At 41.9% G+C, this 18,607-nt stretch overlaps 1 protein-coding gene and 1 long non-coding RNA gene across 3 annotated transcripts in view; one reads left to right on the forward strand and one right to left on the reverse strand.

Moving 5' to 3' along the window:
- The window catches only part of frzb (frizzled related protein), a 69,343-nt gene that overhangs the window by 18,156 nt on the left and 32,580 nt on the right, over positions 1–18,607 (forward strand). For both annotated transcript variants that reach the window (XM_034186717.1, XM_034186716.1), the window contains exon 2: positions 13,431–13,679. In XM_034186717.1, the coding sequence (XP_034042608.1) occupies positions 13,431–13,679 (249 nt within the window). The remainder of the gene's footprint in view (positions 1–13,430; positions 13,680–18,607) is intronic.
- LOC117524899 lies at positions 7,275–18,139 on the reverse strand. The gene is made up of 4 exons (XR_004564897.1): positions 18,050–18,139; positions 10,166–10,170; positions 9,253–9,257; positions 7,275–7,288 (listed from the first exon to the last, which is right to left on the reverse strand). It is a non-coding gene; the product is annotated as an uncharacterized LOC117524899 (long non-coding RNA).

Raw genomic sequence — 18,607 nt, forward strand, 5'->3', positions numbered from 1 at the left:
GGTCAACAGTATCAAAAGCAGCACTGAGGTCTAACAGAACAAGCACAGAGATGAGTCCACTGTCCGAGGCCATAAGAAGATCATTTGTAACCTTCACTAATGCTGTTTCTGTACTATGATGAATTCTAAAACCTGACTGAAACTCTTCAAATAGACCATTCCTCTGCAGATGATCAGTTAGCTGTTTTACAACTACCCTTTCAAGAATTTTTGAGAGAAAAGGAAGGTTGGAGATTGGCCTATAATTAGCTAAGATAGCTGGGTCAAGTGATGGCTTTTTAAGTAATGGTTTAATTACTGCCACCTTAAAAGCCTGTGGTACATAGCCAACTAACAAAGATAGATTGATCATATTTAAGATCGAAGCATTAAATAATGGTAGGGCTTCCTTGAGCAGCCTGGTAGGAATGGGGTCTAATAAACATGTTGATGGTTTGGATGAAGTAACTAATGAAAATAGCTCAGACAGAACAATCGGAGAGAAAGAGTCTAACCAAATACTGGCATCACTGAAAGCAGCCAAAGATAACGATACGTCTTTGGGATGGTTATGAGTAATTTTTTCTCTAATAGTTAAAATTTTGTTAGCAAAGAAACTCATGAAGTCATTACTAGTTAAAGTTAATGGAATACTCAGCTCAATAGAGCTCTGACTCTTTGTCAGCCTGGCTACAGTGCTGAAAAGAAACCTGGGGTTGTTCTTATTTTCTTCAATTAGTGATGAGTAGAAAGATGTCCTAGCTTTACGGAGGGCTTTTTTTATAGAGCAACAGACTCTTTTTCCAGGCTAAGTGAAGATCTTCTAAATTAGTGAGACACCATTTCCTCTCCAACTTACGGGTTATCTGCTTTAAGCTACGAGTTTGTGAGTTATACCACGGAGTCAGGCACTTCTGATTTAAAGCTCTCTTTTTCAGAGGAGCTACAGCATCCAAAGTTGTCTTCAATGAGGATGTAAAACTATTGACGAGATACTCTATCTCACTTACAGAGTTTAGGTAGCTACTCTGCACTGTGTTGGTATATGGCATTAGAGAACATAAAGAAGGAATCATATCCTTAAACCTAGTTACAGCGCTTTCTGAAAGACTTCTAGTGTAATGAAACTTATTCCCCACTGCTGGGTAGTCCATCAGAGTAAATGTAAATGTTATTAAGAAATGATCAGACAGAAGGGAGTTTTCAGGGAATACTGTTAAGTCTTCTATTTCCATACCATAAGTCAGAACAAGATCTAAGATATGATTAAAGTGGTGGGTGGACTCATTTACTTTTTGAGCAAAGCCAATAGAGTCTAATAATAGATTAAATGCAGTGTTGAGGCTGTCATTCTCAGCTCTGTGTGGATGTTAAAATGCCCACTATAATTATCTTATCTGAGCTAAGCACTAAGTTAGACAAAAGGTCTGAAAATTCACAGAGAAACTCACAGTAACGACCAGGTGGACGATAGATAATAACAAATAAAACTGGTTTTTGGGACTTCCAATTTGGATGGACAAGACTAAGAGTCAAGCTTTCAAATGAATTAAAGCTCTGTCTGGGTTTTTGATTAATTAATAAGCTGGAATGGAAGATTGCTGCTAATCCTCCGCCCCGGCCCGTGCTACGAGCATTCTGACAGTTAGTGTGACTCGGGGGTGTTGACTCATTTAAACTAACATATTCATCCTGCTGTAACCAGGTTTCTGTAAGGCAGAATAAATCAATATGTTGATCAATTATTATATCATTTACCAACAGGGACTTAGAAGAGAGAGACCTAATGTTTAATAGACCACATTTAACTGTTTTAGTCTGTGGTGCAGTTGAAAGTGCTATATTATTTTTTCTTTTTGAATTTTTATGCTTAAATAGATTTTTGCTGGTTATTGGTAGTCTGGGAGCAGGCACCGTCTCTACGGGGATGGGGTAATGAGGGGATGGCAGGGGGAGAGAAGCTGCAGAGAGGTGTGTAAGACTACAACTCTGCTTCCTGGTCCCAACCCTGGATAGTCACGGTTTGGAGGATTTAAGAAACCGCAATATGTGCCCAAGGGGTGCTGTATAAAGGGAGAAAAGCAGGGGGCCTAAGTTGGACCCCTGTGGAACCCCAAATTTCATGTCACTAAGGTTAGAGGTAGTGTTAATCTACAAAACACTGTGAGAATGACTGGTCAGGTATGTCAACCATGCAAGGGCACTTACAGTTTTCCCAAAATGATTCTCCAGCCTGTCGAGTACAATATGATGATCCACAGTATCAAACATGGCACTGAGATCTAACAGCACCAGAACCGTAGTTAGGGATGGGTATTGATAAAATTTTATCTATCGATTCCGCTTATCAATCTGATTCTTTATCGATAAGGAATCGGATTGATAAGCGGAATCGAGGTTCAAGGTTCAAAGCAGAGCTGTGCTGCAGAAACTGTTGATTGCAGACCCTGCAGAGGTGATCATTGTCCCGACGAACACCCTCAAAAACAACAGCCGCTCTGAAGGACCGATAAGGGAATCGTTAAGCAAAAAGGCTATTGATGTTGGTGGATCGAATCATTTCTTAATGATACCCGAAAAGAACCGGTTCTCGATACCCAACCCTAACCATAGTGTGTGAATCCATTGTAAGCAGAAGATCATTCACCACTTTAGTGAGAGCCGTCTCTGTGGAATGATATTTTCTAAAAGCAGACTGCAGTGGCTCAAAGAGATTATTCTCAGTAAGATAGTTCACGAGCTGCGGTGAAACCACCTTTTTCCAGAATTTTAGAGCAAAATGATAGATTTGATACAGCCTATAGTTTTTCAGTACACTAGGGTCAATCTTAGATTAGGGATGCACCGATCCACAATTTTTCACTTCCTATCTGATCCTGATACCAGAGTTTGGATATCTGCCGATACTGATACTTTTCCGATCCGATACCAGAGCTCTGTTTGCTTCAGTATTATTATTATCATTATTGTTGATTTTATGAGAATTTTCTTAAAAAGGAGACCTGAAAGTTCAGCTACAATTTGCCAGAAGGTGTATCTAAGATGAAAGCCTAGATTTGATGTTTTGGTGAAAGATTTATGTACTTTTATTTTTTATAGACTTTTCTGGCCTTATTTTATAGACTTAATGAGAAAATACAGCTATCTGTCTCTCATCAATTTTCAGTTTCAGTGGAGCTTTATTGATATGGGAGACATATGTTTACATTGTCAAAGCAAGTGTCAAAGAGTAAATATTAAGTTCTCTGTCTCACTCCCTGTCTGTCTCTATCTCTGTCTGTCTCTATCTCTGCCTGTCTCTCTCCCTTTCTCTCTTGCTTTCTCTCTCCCTCCGTCTCTTTTTCTTTGTCTAACTGTTTTCGTGCTGCACACACTTCCAACTTTTTGGAAACACGAAGCCTTTGAACTGTAAAATAAATGTATCATCATTGATGCTCATGCGCATGACTTTAATGGAGATTTTTTTCCCTTTCAGTGGACAGAATCTCTGTTCAGCTCCTCCTCGGCTACATGCTGAGCTGGTTTTTTACAGCCTTGAGACAGTGAAGAGGCTGACTTTTTAGCACACATTTTCAGCAACAATTCAGTTAATTTTTCAGAAAATTCATGCTCGACGAACAGACAATGTGAACCCGAGAGCTGAGCAGAAATTTGCCGCTAACTGCACCTAGAACACTGCAGAAGAGAGCTCTCTCCAACACTCCGGCTTCAAAAATGTCTCCTGCTCTCGCTCAGCAGCAAACAAGCAGAGAGCAAACAACAGCAGTTGAGAGGATTCACAGTGGCTCTTCTCTGGTATCGGAAAATGTCGTGGGTTGGATCGGTATTTTCCGATACGTGAATTACGTTGGTATCGTAACTCGATACCGATCCAGGATTGGATCGGTCCCATCCCTAGATTAGGTTTCTTAAGTAATGGTTTAATCACTGCATATCTGAAACAGTTAGGAACAGATCCAGAAGTTAATGAGAGATTAACTATTTCCAGCACAGTCGGCCCAAGAGTGGGCCACAGTTAAGATTGGGTATCGAGAACTGGTTCTTTTCGAGTATCATTAAGCAATGATTTGATCCACCGATATCAATAGTCTTTTTGCGTAACGATTCCTTTATCAGTCCTTCAGAGCAGCTGTTGTTTTTGAGGGTGTTTGTCAGGAAATGATCATTCCTCTACGTTGATTACAGACCCTGCAGCGGCTCTGTAATCAACTGTTTCTGCAGCGCGACACCACTTTGAAGCATGAACCATTGAAGCAATGCTTCAATCCACTATAGCTCATTGGTTCTTTGATTCACTGCTCTTCAGAAATGGCAAGACCACTTCTTAACCCCTCTCAAAGCCATTAAAATATCATGAGTCACTTTTGTGTGGATTAAAGTTACTAACTGGGACTCTTATCGTGTTGCAGTCAAGAAACGAGACTCTTCCCCCGTTCCGTTGGCACAGCTCCGAATGTTGCGCAGCTCTCTGCCAAGACAGAGTCCGGTCGGAATTAATAACTTCGAAACGAATTGCGCTTTAAATAAAATGACACCTCTTACAAACGTTGTAATACAGACAAGAAACTACAATACACTAAAACGTTTTTTTCCTCCCAAAACGAGACGTCCCGTATTCTTTATAAATTACATCCTGATGTGCAGCACAACCAGCTGTAAGAGCTCAGCTCAGATGTATGGAAAGACATTCATGCCAATGACGTCTCAAAGGAAATGCTTTTGACAGTAACTACAGATTTTGTTTATTTCTATTTATGTCCAGAGATCAAGGATCCACCATGTAGAGTTTATTATGTCCAAAGTTTAAGGATCCAGTGACCAGTTTCATATTTATTTACTTTAAGACTCAATAAAATGTTGTTCAAATTCAATTTACTTATAAAGTGCCAAATCACAACAAAAGCCGTCTCAAGGTGCCTCACATAGAACAGTTCGACATAAAAAATTTAAATAAATAAAAAAATTCAAATACATATTAAAAACAATAGTAAAAGAATAAAACAGATAAAAAAAATAAAAACTATTCATAAGAAAGAGAATAAAAATAGACTTTAAGTCTTAACTTAAAAATGTCCACGGACTCCAACTGCCTCACGGTCGCAGGAAGTCCGTTCCACAGAGTGGGTGCACGATAAGAAAAAGCTCTTTGACCTGCTGACATAGAAAACCTGTAAACCCTACTTTTAGTACACAAAAAATTCACAAGAGATATCGATAAGGAAATCGATAAGCGGAATCGATAATGGTATCGATATCGATAACATCTTATCGATACCCATCCCGATTGTCAGGGTCTGAATATTTGCCTGGTTTTCTGTTTTATTTTCTTTGGTTTGTTTCATTACTTTTCTGTTTTGCTGTGTTTTGTTTTTTTCTATGTTCTTTCTCTTGCTGGGTTTTCTGCTTGGGTCTGCCTGTCACTATCTCACATGTCTGTCTCTTGGTGATGGGTGGTTCCCTTTCTCTGGCCATACCCTTGTTCTGGTGCTTTCCATGCACACCTGTTCCTGATTTGCTGATTATCACCTGAGGTCATATAAGCTCTCTGAGTGTGTTTGCGAGTTGCCAGGTTGTTGTTGCATTCCAGCTCTGTTCCTGCATTCGTATTCCTGCCTGCCTCATTGTGTCTACGTGACCTCTAGCCTGTTGCCCCGACCACGCCGATTGCCTGATGATTTTTGTACTGCTGCTTTTTCTTCACTGCCTACTCATGTACCGACCATTGCTATCCACTCCTTCTTAGAACCAGAGCTGTCTGTTTGAGCCGTGCATTTGTGTCCAGCAGTTTCTGACCATCCAGCCTGATACACGGGTCCTTAAACAGATTTGTTGGTATAGGATCAAATTCTGTTTTTTGTAGATGTTAAGTTTTGTCATCATGCCTACTGAGATGCTATCAAATTCTGTAAATCCAGGTAATACCTCATAGCAGGGTGTAGTTATCTGCACTAGTCGACAAGTTTGAGATGAACACACCAAATTCATCTAAGAATTCAGAGTATGGGCCAGGGGGCTTATATACAGTAACCAGGTAATACGGTTGATTTTTATTATTCTGACCTTGGTAATACCTAGCATTGTGGGCAGAGCGGAGAATCAGATGCTCAAACAAGTTATATTTGTGACCCCCAACAGCTAATAAACTAAACCTAGATTTCTAAATAAGAGCAACACCCCCACCTTGCTTTGCATCACGAGGGATGTGACTAAACATGTACGGCCATGGGCAGGCCTCATTTAAGGGGAGGACAGCTGTAGGTTTAAGACAGGTTTCACATAATCCAATCATATCTAAGTGATGATCCATAATTAGATCATTAATCAACAATGACTTTGAGGACAGTGATCTTATGTTAATGAGACCCAGATTAAGGACCTCAGTGGGGTTGACAGTTGGACTGTTTGGATTTAGGGGTGGTTCCAGAGTAGCATATATAAAATGCCTGGAAGTAGGTTACGGTTTGAGACATTCCATGTGGGTTGTAGGCAGCAGACACGAAATATTTGATATTGCTGGAACAGCCAAAAAGCCATTATCAATTTCAACATCATCCAATGTACAACCCAACTTCCAATGATGTTGGGACGTTTTTGTGCAAATATTTGCTCATTTTGAAATGGAAGCCTGCAACACATTTCAAAAAAGCTGGGACAGTGGTATGTTTACCACTGTGTTACATCACCTTTCCTTCTAACAACACTTGATAAGAGTTTGGGAACTGAGGACACTAATTTTTGCAGCTTCGTTGGTGGAATTCTTTCCCATTTTTGCTTGATGTACGACTTCAGGTGTTCAACAGTCCGGGGTCTCCGTTGTCGTATTTTGCGATTCATAATGCGCCAGGTCTGGACTGCAGGCAGGCCAGTCTAGTACCCTCACTCTTTTACTATGAAGCCACGCTGTTGGAACACGTGCAGAATGTGGCTTGGCATTGTCTTGCTGAAATAAGCAGGGACGTCCCTGAAAAAGACGTTGCTTGGATGGGAGCATGTGTTGCTCCAAAACCTGGATGTACCTTTCAGCATTGATGGTGCCATCACAGATGTGTAAGTTGTCCATGCCATGGGCACTAACACACCCCCATTCCATCACAGATGCTGGCTTTTGAACTTTGTACTGGTAACAATCTGGATGGTCTTTTTCCTCATTTGTCCAGAGGACACGACGTCCATGATTTCCATAAACAATTTGAAATGTGGACTCATCAGACCACAGCACACTTTTCCACTTTGTGCCTGTCCATTTCAAATGAGCTCGGGCCCAGAGAAGGCGGCGGTGTTTCTGGATGTTGTTGATGTTTGGCTTTTACTTTGCATGGTAGAGTTTCAACTTGCACTTGTAGATGTAGCGATGAACTGTGTTAACTGACAGTGGTTTTCTGTAGTGTTCCTGAGCCCACGCGATAAGATCCTTTACATAAAAATGTCAGTTTTTAATGCAGTGCCGCCTGACGGAATGGAAGGTCACGGGCATTCAGTATTGTTTTCGGCTTTGCCGCTTATGTGTAGAAAGTTCTCCAGATTCTCTGAATTGTCTTATTATATTATGGACTGTAGATGATGGAATCCCTAAATTCCTTGCAATTGAATGTTGAGAAATATTGTTCTGAAACTGTTGTAGTATTTTTTTCATGCAGTTGTTCACAAAGTCGTGATTCTCACCTCATCTTTGCTTGTGAATGGCTGAGCCTTTTGGGGATGCTCCTTTTATACCCAATCATGACACTCACCTGTTTCCAATTAACCTGTTCACCTGTGGAATGTTCCAAACAGGTGTTCTTTGAGCATTATTGCCCCTGTCCCAGCTTTTTTGAAATGTGTTGCAGGCATCCATTTCAAAATGAGCAGATTTTTGCACAAAAACAAAGTCTATCAGTTTGAATGTAGCGGCTGCACTCTGCGTTGTGTTGTTATGACTCTGCCCATTCGCTCCCCTCGGGACACGAACTCACGAGCTCCGGCACGGGAGTCGGACTCTAACCAGAAGGCTAAAACCCAGGGCTTTGGCCTTGTGACCAGAGAATCCTTTTGAGCTGTTGGGAGTGAGATTTACTAACTACATCTGCACAGCGACACCTGCTGGCCTCCGTTACACGAACATTAAATATCTTGTCTTTGTGGTGTATTCAATTGAATATAGGTTGAAGAGGATTTGCAAATCATTGTAGTCTGTTTTGATTTACATTTCACACAATGTCCCAACTTCATTGGAATTGGTGTTGTAGTAATGGGTATTAAGTTTGCAAAACATATCCCTCTATAATTTTTAGGGACATATGTACGGAAACAGGCTACAGTCTCAACTTGATGAATTTCCCTCCCTGACACATAAATTCCCCTGTAGAGCTCTATCTATGTTCGTCGACAAGATGGCGGCACCTTCCCCAATAGGGTGAAGGCCGTCCGACATGCCACGGTGGTCCCAGAACGAAGGCCAGTTATCAATAAAACTAAAGCCTTGCTGTCTACAAAACTGCGCCAGCCACCTATGTAATGATGTCAGCCTGCTAAATGCCTCATCATTACCCCGGGAGGGGAGGGGACTAGAGATTATTAGTCAGTACCAACACATCTTTCTGGCACGGTCACAAGTCCTCTCTATGTCCCTTTTTGTGACCTCAGAGTGCTTCGTCCTGACATGATTGGCATTGACGTGAGTAACTATGTGACTGTATCTCATGTCATGTTCCTTAGTCTGTCTACCCTTCTGCAGCGTCAGCATCCTAAGATGGGAGGCAATGTCGGGAGCTCTGGCCCCAGTAATACATTTAACATCAGCTGGCATCTGGAACCTGACTTTGTAGGTGATAGAATCACCCTGTCTCTCAAGCCCAGCATTTTGGCCTGGAGATAGGAGTGGAAGTCACCCATGGGCTCAAAAAACTCACATCAGGCATATCCAAGGGAGAAAACTGGCTCACAGTTTGCAGTGGCGAGTGTGATTGGGGTACCGCAATCAGGCACCAAGCCCTACGTCACTTCCTCCGCCTAACCACAGTCCAAAAGCCACCCTCCACAGCCGGCATTTCTAGGCTGATGCTATTGGGTATGCTAGCCGGCCCAACACTAACCTTGTCTGGAGTGCCCGTAGCGTCTAACTCCACTGAGCTAAGAAGCTGTTCTAGCTCATGGACATGGCTCTCTAAAAGAGCCACCCTATCTGCCAGCATCACGCAGGATTTATGTGAAGTGTAATGAGGTGTACTTTGTGCACCAGAGAATTCAAGAGTATTGCCAAGCTAGCGCGAGCTAACTGCTAACTAATATGCTAACCACTCCTATGGTTCACTCAGGAGTAAAATAATGAGCTAAAATTCACAGTGGTTACACTGAACTATCTAACGCAAGCTAACCGCTTGCAAAAATGCTAACCAGTCCCAAGATTTACACAGGAGTAAAATAATGAGCTAAAATTCACAGCAGATATACTGAAAAACTAACAGAAGTATTAGACTGGGTAGAAACAGTAATATAAAAAATATGGTGGGGGGGGCGGGGGGGAGTCTACCTAGCTACCTGGCTGGTCATGACGCACATCAAAGACTCCATTGATGTCACTGTAGACCCCCACCAGTATGCCTACAAGAGGAACCGCTCCACTGATGACACCATTTCATTGGTGATTCACACAGCCCTCACCCATCTGGAGAGCAGGAACTTATATGTCCGCCTGCGCTTCCTCGACCTTTCTTCCGCCTTTAACACCATCATCCCACAGACCCTGGTGCAGAAGCTCTCCTCCCTTGGTCTGAGCTCCACACTGGGGAACTGGGTCCTAGACTTCCTGACCAACCGACCACAGACTGTAAGGATCCACAACACCATCTCCTCTTCCATCACCCTCAGCACCAGCTCACCCCAGGGCTGTGTGCTGAGCCCCCTCTTGTTCACTCTAACATATGACTGCTCAGCGAGACATCCCAGCTGTCATATTGTGACATGTGCAGATGACACAGCAGTAGCGGGATGCATCAAGGACAATGATGAGTCCATATACAGAGAGGAGGTGGAACATCTGGTGCAGTGGTGCAGAGATAACAATCTCTGCATCAGTGTGAAGAAGACCAAGGAAATGGTGGTGGATTTTAGGAGGAACAGGTGCCCTCCCCCTCCCTTGTACATTGGAGGAGCAGCTGTGGAAGTGGTCTCCAGCTTCAGGTACCTGGGTGTGCACATATCCAGTGACATCACCTGGGGTGCCAACCAATGGTGGGCACAGCTAGCCAAAAAGTGAGCTTCGATAACAGCTAATCAGCTAACTGAAAAGTTATCTTTGATAAAGCTAAACCGATAAACCACACAAAAATTTATCGGAAGCTACAGCTCACCGATAACCGATAACTTTCAAAATTGAGTTTTAACTCCACGATCACAAACCCAAACAATGAATCACCAGTTCTGTCTTGGTGCCCCCTGCTGTAAGCTCCTGTTTACTACATATTTTACTCTGCCACAGTAAAATGAGCATGACCAACAAGTTGTCACCAAAAAAAAAAAGTCATTATTCCTTAACCACATACAGCAGTTCCGCCGTGAGGCAGAGGTCTTGGAACATAAACAAGGTTTGAATTATGGTTTTGATTTATATATCTAAAAAAAATCTTTCTGTATAAAATAACTACATTAATGACAGTTCTGTCATTTGTACAAAGTTAAAATATAACGCATATCTTTTAATTTGAAATAATGCACTAATTCTGAAGTTTTGTAACAAACAAACGCAGATGCCAAAGGGATTATGGGTAAAATAGCCTCCTCTAACACTGATTGGTTGACTCATTCATTCTATGTAAAACAAACACGTCAGTGTGATGTGTGTGTTGGTTTACCTACAAATGTGCTTTTAGAAAATATGCTATTTTTTTCATATGTATTTTTTTTTTTTGCAAAAGTCGAGTTGTAATAATTAGACAACCGTCTAATTCCATTCCAGAGTTCCATTCTGAGGAGCTTCTATCACTGTGCAGTGGAGAGCATCCTCTGCACCTGCATCACTGTGTGGCACGGCAGCTGCATGGCTGCTGAGAGGGGGGCTGTGCAGAGGGTGGTAAAGACTGCACAGAGGATTGTAGGGAGCAGCCTTCCCACCACCTCAGATCTCTACTCATCAGGGTGCAGAGGAAGGGCTCTCCGCATTCTGAGGGACTCCTTCCATCCTGCACACAGTCTGTTTCAGCCCCTTCTCTCAGGCAGGCAGCTCAGGAGCATTCAGAGTAGAACTACCAGGCTCAGAAACGGCTTCTTTGCTGAAGCTGTCGGACTGTTGAACTCAAGCCGTAATCCATAGAATTTACACCATCACATACAGACTGCACTAAAACCACTTTAATTGCCCATGTGCAAAACCTCCTGTGTGCAGTATATGTGCAGTATTGGTTTTGACTTAATTCCCAGTGCAATATTATAGTCTACTTGCTGTTCACACTTATATTTGGTATTAAATATGGCTAATTTTGGCTTTTATTTTATTTTAATAGGTTATATTCATAGTTTTTTTTTTTTTTTTTTAATAACCGGGACCTGAGTATTAATTTTGTACCACTAACATGGAAATTTGAGTTGGCATGACAAATAAAGTTCCTTGAATCCTTGAAAAAGCTAACCACTCCTAAGATTTACACAGGAGTAAAATAAAGAACTAAAATTCACAGCAGTTACACTGAAAACCTAACAGAAGTATTAGTCGACCTAGCTAATACAAGCTAACCGCTAGCAAAAGGTAAGCGCTAACGAAAGGTAACTGCTAGCATTTCATAACAGGAGGACTGAAGTTAAATAAAATTCACAGTAGATGCACTTAACAACCAAAAGAAGTGTTAAACAGAAATGAAATAAAACAAACAAATACAACGTGTAGAGATTGGAAGAGCGTCACAACAGCAAACATAGCTTAATAACCGACCCTGAACTGGGCCAGATACAGACCTCTCTCTGCTAGCCTGTGATTGGTTGGCGGGCGGGATGCTGATGTCAGCCTTACTAGCGCTGCTCTCCTATTGGTCCATTTGGAGTGGGAATTTCCACTCCAAAATGGAGGCCAGTATCTGGCCCAACTGAGGAAAGGTTGTCGGGCTACAGAAACAGTCCGTCAGAAGCAAGTTGCCAGATCTGTGATCCAGTGTCAGCGTCCGCTTTGATGTTCACTGAGTTATGTAGAATATAAACAATAATAACAGTCACACGTGGGTGAAAACTAAAGTCTCTGTCACACAGATGGCACGGTTATGGTGTTGAACTCGCCACTATCAGCCATAAACATGTCACACAACGCCAGATGGTTGACAGTACTCACAAGGATGTGACGAGTATTTGGTCATGTTCAGGGCACTCACCTTCGGTCATCACATGCTTGGCCGTACCACGCCACACACTCACTGTGTGTGAGAGGGGTTTTAAACATGTGTCAGGAGCTACAGAGGACCCCCTGCACCTTTTGAGAGGCTGCTACTCCCCTTCCATGGCATGCCAGTTCATGGCAGGTTAACTCCCCAGCTAAGGTCAGTGCTCATCGACTGCTGGGTGGACTGAGGCCCCAGAGGACAAACTAACAGTCAGTGGATGTGATGATGCTCTGCAGACCGAAGGAACTGAATCAAACTGTCTGTTTGAACAGACTTTCGAAGATGCCTGTAAATGCAATGTGTGTTGGAATAGAAGTTTGAGAGATGTGGCAAGAAATGAGCTCTCTGATGTTTCAAGTCTGTCTTTAATAAATGTAAGAGGGCCTCAGGGGCTTTTGGTTTGGTTTTTGGCTGAACACTGAGCTCAGCCTTACCCAGAAAAAATGTCATAATGACATAGCTCCAGGCCAAAAACCAGGAAGCTGTTTTAGGTCACAGGTTCAAAATATTTCTGTGACTTCATGAAGATCAGCAGCCAAACCTTCCTCCTGGTCTGCAGCAGAAACATGGCTTATGCCCGACGAAAGCCTGTGCTGAACAGAACATTCTTGTCCTCTGTTGGATGTACGGGGGTCAGTGTGGTCACCTAGAGGCCTCTAAACATGATTTACCTAGACGCACTGTCACCTGTGATGAAAGTTAAATATTTATCATCACACAGCTGGATTTCATGTTGTGTGGGTTGTTATTTCCTGGCTCACTGCTCCACACTAAAACCTGAAGAAGTACTTTAACATTTTTGGAATGAAATGTGTCTTGGTTTGAGTCCGACATAGGCCTAATGGGCCGGTCCACTTGGCTGGGGATAACCTGTGTTGGACTGTCGTCCTGTCCAGGGAGAGTCAAAGACTCTCATCTGCTTCATGCCGCGGTGTGAGTGTATTTGTCTGTTTGTCTGCCCTGCGTTGATCTGACAGCCTGCCAACAGTGAACTCTCCTCTCGGTCAGGAACCACTGGGGAATGAATGAATAATGTGAGCTTTTAAAATTTTAGGTCAGCTTGAAGGAACTGGTGACTTTAGCACTTGGCTTCTGTTTGTGTGTGTTCAGGTACCAACTGCAGTCCAGACCTCCTTTTCTATCTGTGCGCCATGTACGCTCCCATCTGCACCATTGACTTCCAGCATGAGCCCATCAAACCCTGCAAGGCTGTGTGCGAGCGTGCTAAATTTGGTTGTGAACCAGTCATGAAGCGCTACAACCACAGTTGGCCCGACAGCCTGGCCTGCAGCGAGCTGCCGCTGTATGACCGCGGGGTCTGCATCTCGCCTGAGGCCATCGTCAAAGCTGAGGGACCAGGTACCAATTGGATTCTGTTACAAGTGTGCAACATTTGTGCCTTTTTAAAAATGAAATCTAATCTTGTTTTATGTCTTTATTACATGTTACATGCGTGACTGTCATGTGTTTGTGTCATGATCAGGGGCAGATGGGCAAGAAGCAGCAATATATCTGATATATAAAAGCAGTATATGTCTGTGTGTGTCTGTGGGGGGTGCTGTAAAACCACACACACTGAAAACAAAAATTAAAAATGAAATAAGTCAAAACTAAGGGAAAACACAAAGACTGTGTTGTCTCTGGTTTATACCTTAATTTTACAAGCTCACAAGAGTGACAGAGGACCCAAAACAGAACCTGTAGGTTCCCCATATTTTACAGTAGATGGTTTGGATGTAATACTGTTATACAAGACACACTGTGAATAAGCAGCCTGACCAGAAATCCTAAAATTGTTTTATTTCACAGTATACAATGATGAGTAGTGTCAGAAGCTGCTCTGAGATCCAGCACCAGTGCTGTTGTGGGGTTTGTTGGAGGTTTTCCTGCCTCCCGGTCATTTAATGTCAAAAGACAAATGCAAAATGCAACATTTTTCAACCAATCACATAACTGTACTGATCCACGCAGGGCAATGGCCCGGTCACCTGGGGGCGGAGCCGAGGGCAGGCAGAAGAGGCAGGTGGAGCCCAGGGTGGGGGTAGCTTGCAAGCTGTCATAGCAGCTCTCTGTCTGTTTCCCGTTAGTCTTTGAGTCTTGTCTTCTGACATTAAATGACCTGGAGGCGGGAAAACCTCCAATTGTTCTGAATCCATATTAGCTGCTTTAATAAGTGCGTCCTCCATCCATGGAGTGATACATCTATCGCTCCATGGAGGACACACTTACTGGATGGCCCAGAGAGGATGATGGTCTAGTGGTTAAAGTGTTGGGCTTGAGACCAGAAGCTCCTCGGTTCAAATACCAGCCTGACTGGTACATCACTACGGGTCCTTGGTCTTTAATCCCCTATTGCTCCCGGTGTGTGGTGAGCACCTTGTATGGCAGCACCCTGACATCGGGGTGAATGTGAGGCATTATTGTAAAGCGCTTTGAGTGTCTGATGCAGATGGAAAAGCGCTATGTAAAGTCCATTTATTTACCATTTACCCCTGAATATGTTTGGCCTCCGTGTCAAACAGGAATTTTGGATTTTGATTATTTTTGCTAATTTGGACAGAATAATAAGCCCTGTTGCAGATGATAATGCATACTTTAATTTAGATACCGCTGTACCAGGCAATGCCAAAAACCTCCAGTTTAGAGCTCCACAGTTAGGTTTAACATATCCTATGTATTCATTAAACCAAGGCAAAGGTTAGCAAGTGAGGCAGCTGAGACCATCAGATGTGTAAGATTTGTATTCCAGGTAGTTGGGAGACTGTCCACTGAAGGACAGGAAACTTCAGAATCTCAGGTCATCTAACACTACTGGAGTTGTTATTGAGATATTTGGAGCCCATACGAGGTCTATTAGAAAAGTATCTGACCTTATTATTTTTTCAAAAACCATATGGATTTGAATCACGTGTGATTATGTCAGACAAGCTTGAATCCTCGTGCGCATGCGTGAGTTTTTTCACGCCTGTCGGTTGCGTCATTCGCCTGTGAGGAGTGGTCCAGCCCCCTCGGCGGATTTTCATTGTCAGGAAATGGCGGAATGATTTAGGCTTTTTTTCCATCAGAATTTTTTCAGCCATTCATCATCAGCAACGCCTCTGCTCCTCTTTCCATGACAAAAACGTCTGTAACAGTGGAATGTGTCGTTCATTTCCAAACTGGACGCTGTCTTTTATCCGGGATGTCGTCTGACTAGCACAGGAATTGTGAAAAGACGTGGACATCAGCAGTTTTTCGGCACATTGAGACAGACGTGCGGAGGAATTCCACACGTGATTCAAATCCATATGGTTTTTGAAAAAAATAATAAGGTCGGATACTTTTCTAATAGACCTCGTATATACAATTTGACCACTTCTGTTATTGTCCAAGGTGTAGATGGGCTCTACGTTTTTGTAATTTGGAGCTCTGGATTACTTATGAGTAACCCAGTGGGTACAGGACAGAGGCTCAAGAACTGGTCTCCCTTTCACACATTCTACGCAGTCACAATTGTAGGTTTCCAGCCAACATTTCCACCTAAACTACAGGATTCCAAACCCATTTTCTAACCAAATGTTCTAATTGTCAGACATATTTAAACCCACGTCATCTCGCTGTGGAACTTTCCTCGACAAGAACACTAAGACGGGTGTTCTCAGCTGTTGTAGTTACACTTGCTTAACAGAACAATGCTTTTAACCCACCCATGTTTCTGTATTTTGCTATGTTTTATTGGAGCTAAATGCAGTCAAGACAATGGCTTTTGTTGATTTTAAAATTTATGTTACTAGGCTTTCACATCATCTTGTAAAGGCTTTTTTTTTTTTTGCTGTTCTGGCTATTCTTGTCACTTTATGCAGGCATCTCACAAGAACACTTCTGATTAAATCCTCAGGTCATGAGTCTTAAGTCTTATTTCCTCAGCATGACAACTGAATCTGAATTTTCTCCCAGCAGACAGCCTAACTAGTCAGTGGCGTCACAAGTCACTTATGACTCAGTTATATTTTATACATTTTTAATGGCTGTATTTGTGTTGATCACGTCTGTAATACCTGTCAATGATGATGCTGAAATAACAGAATATGACGTGGAAGTTGGACCTGGAATGATTTTCCTTTTAACTGTAAACCAAATTATGCATTAACTCAGAACAATTAAACTACATGAAATTCATGAAGACTGAAAAGACTGTTACAGCATTTCAAAAACAGAGCTAAAGATTGTAGAATATATGGAAAATCATGGTAAAATATCAATAACACACCTTATAGTAAAAAGTCACTTATATTCTTGTGTAAATTCATGCAGCCTAAATCCATTCAAAACCACAATGTCTAGAAAGTCTAGATGAGTGAAAAAAGTCACATAATCTCGTCTAAAATCCTGTTTGAACAGCAGAACGTTTATTTTCCAGTGAGAGAAAAGTTCTTACTGTGTTTTCCGGAGAGGGCAAAGTTCACTTTTCCTGTTTATCTTTCAGGTGTATTGATGAAGCCAGCGACGATTCCACTGATTCTTGTCCTTATAAGACTTTTTCAAACTGTCTTTCTCGCCATCTTCTCTCTGTGCGACGTTGCTCCGTGACACAGACATGCTGCACAAATCTTCTTTTAAAAACTTGAAAGCTCTAAACGTTTGTGATGTCCACATGCTAAGTTTAGCTTAAGCGTTGCACAGGAGCCACACAGCGTCACCGCAGCAACCAACCAGTCCTGCTTTACGACAACTGTCGTAACAGCTACACTTTGAGTGGCATTTTTCCTCCACAAAACTCTGCAGATCCAAGGAAACTGATTTGTATCTGTAACACACAGATCAGTGTCCACCGACTGATAAAACTTACATGATGTCGTTAAAAAGGAACGTTTTGCGATAAGCATTTTAAAAACTCAGTGATGATCACAATTAAAGAGTACATCACTAACCCCCCCCCCCATGGTGAGAGTTTTCACAGCCCTGTATATATAATATCAGAAGCTGTAGATTTGTGGTAGGACATATTTTTCTGATTGAAAATACCATAATGGTGCATATAAATATTTGACTGAAGTCATAAATGAAGGTGTCATCGTCTAGAGGTCATATTCATGACAAGAGCAAAGTTTAAAAAAGAAAGAAGACAAAACCAGACTAAACACAACTGTACAGAAGCAAAAATGGGTAAAAGTCCATTTTAAAAGCACCAGTCTGTTCAAAATTTAGCAAGTAAAACACAAAATGTATTTATTTATTCATTTCAAACATGTTTTGTCTTTTGTCAAAGCTGACTATATTCAAAATATTTCCATCTTCACATTATGTTTGAAAAAGAGTAGGCACACTGTCAGTTTTGCAGAGTAAAATGGACTCCGCTGGGATAATATTTGGTCCCAGTCCAAATAGAGTTAAATATACTCTACTGTAGTGTAAAATCAACTATCACAGTGTAGAATCAACTCTCATTGGAATAGAAAAACTTGATTTGACAAGACGGTAGAGCTGATTTCACTCTATAATAGAGTGTATTTAGACTGGAACCCAATGTTATCCTTGAAGAGTATATTTTACTCTGCAAAATTTATTGTGCAGAAGTTCTGCCGTTTCTAAAACACATTAACACATTTCCTCTATAACAAAATTCTATCTTATTCATAATAGAAGATTCCACACACACACACACACACACACACACACACACACACACACACACAAGAAATGAGGAAAAAAGACAAAAAGTAAAAAGAGAGTCACAAAAAAATTTTCACATCATCATTACCGTCCTGGATTAACCTGTTGTCCTTTAAGCTTATATTCATTTAACATTTACATTTTATACCTTTTTGAAACTGGTTGATGTTTTTACTTTCCTTCCACCATTTTACCTGATATTGGAACAAATCTTCAGTAAAAACAGTGTGAACTGAACAGCTGTTAAAAAAATAAATACATAAAAGAGGAAATACAGGAAATACACCCAGGAACTGGGCCACAGTTCCCCGGTGTGTCGCCTCTTGTGCTAATTAGCGTAGCTTTTGCAGAAGAGGAGAAGTGAGCGCATGCTGATATGAGAGCACAGCGAGCACACAACAGGCGATCAGAAGGAGAAGAATCATAAATGAAAACATGAAGGGGACAAATTAAGGCCACAGATGATTGGTCAGTACGTCCAGAAGTGCTGAGAACGAGGACCTTTGAGTTTATTCAGACCTGGTTTTCAGTGGAGTTTCTCCTCACTCACATCGTCTGAGTCATTTCCTGTCTGAATAATTCCAGTGGAATTTCTCAAAGAGCTCCTTGATTCCGCCGACCCACTCAGTTTTCAG

This window comes from Thalassophryne amazonica, chromosome 14 (genome assembly GCF_902500255.1).
Source record: "Thalassophryne amazonica chromosome 14, fThaAma1.1, whole genome shotgun sequence".
In the NCBI taxonomy this organism is placed as follows: domain Eukaryota; kingdom Metazoa; phylum Chordata; class Actinopteri; order Batrachoidiformes; family Batrachoididae; genus Thalassophryne; species Thalassophryne amazonica.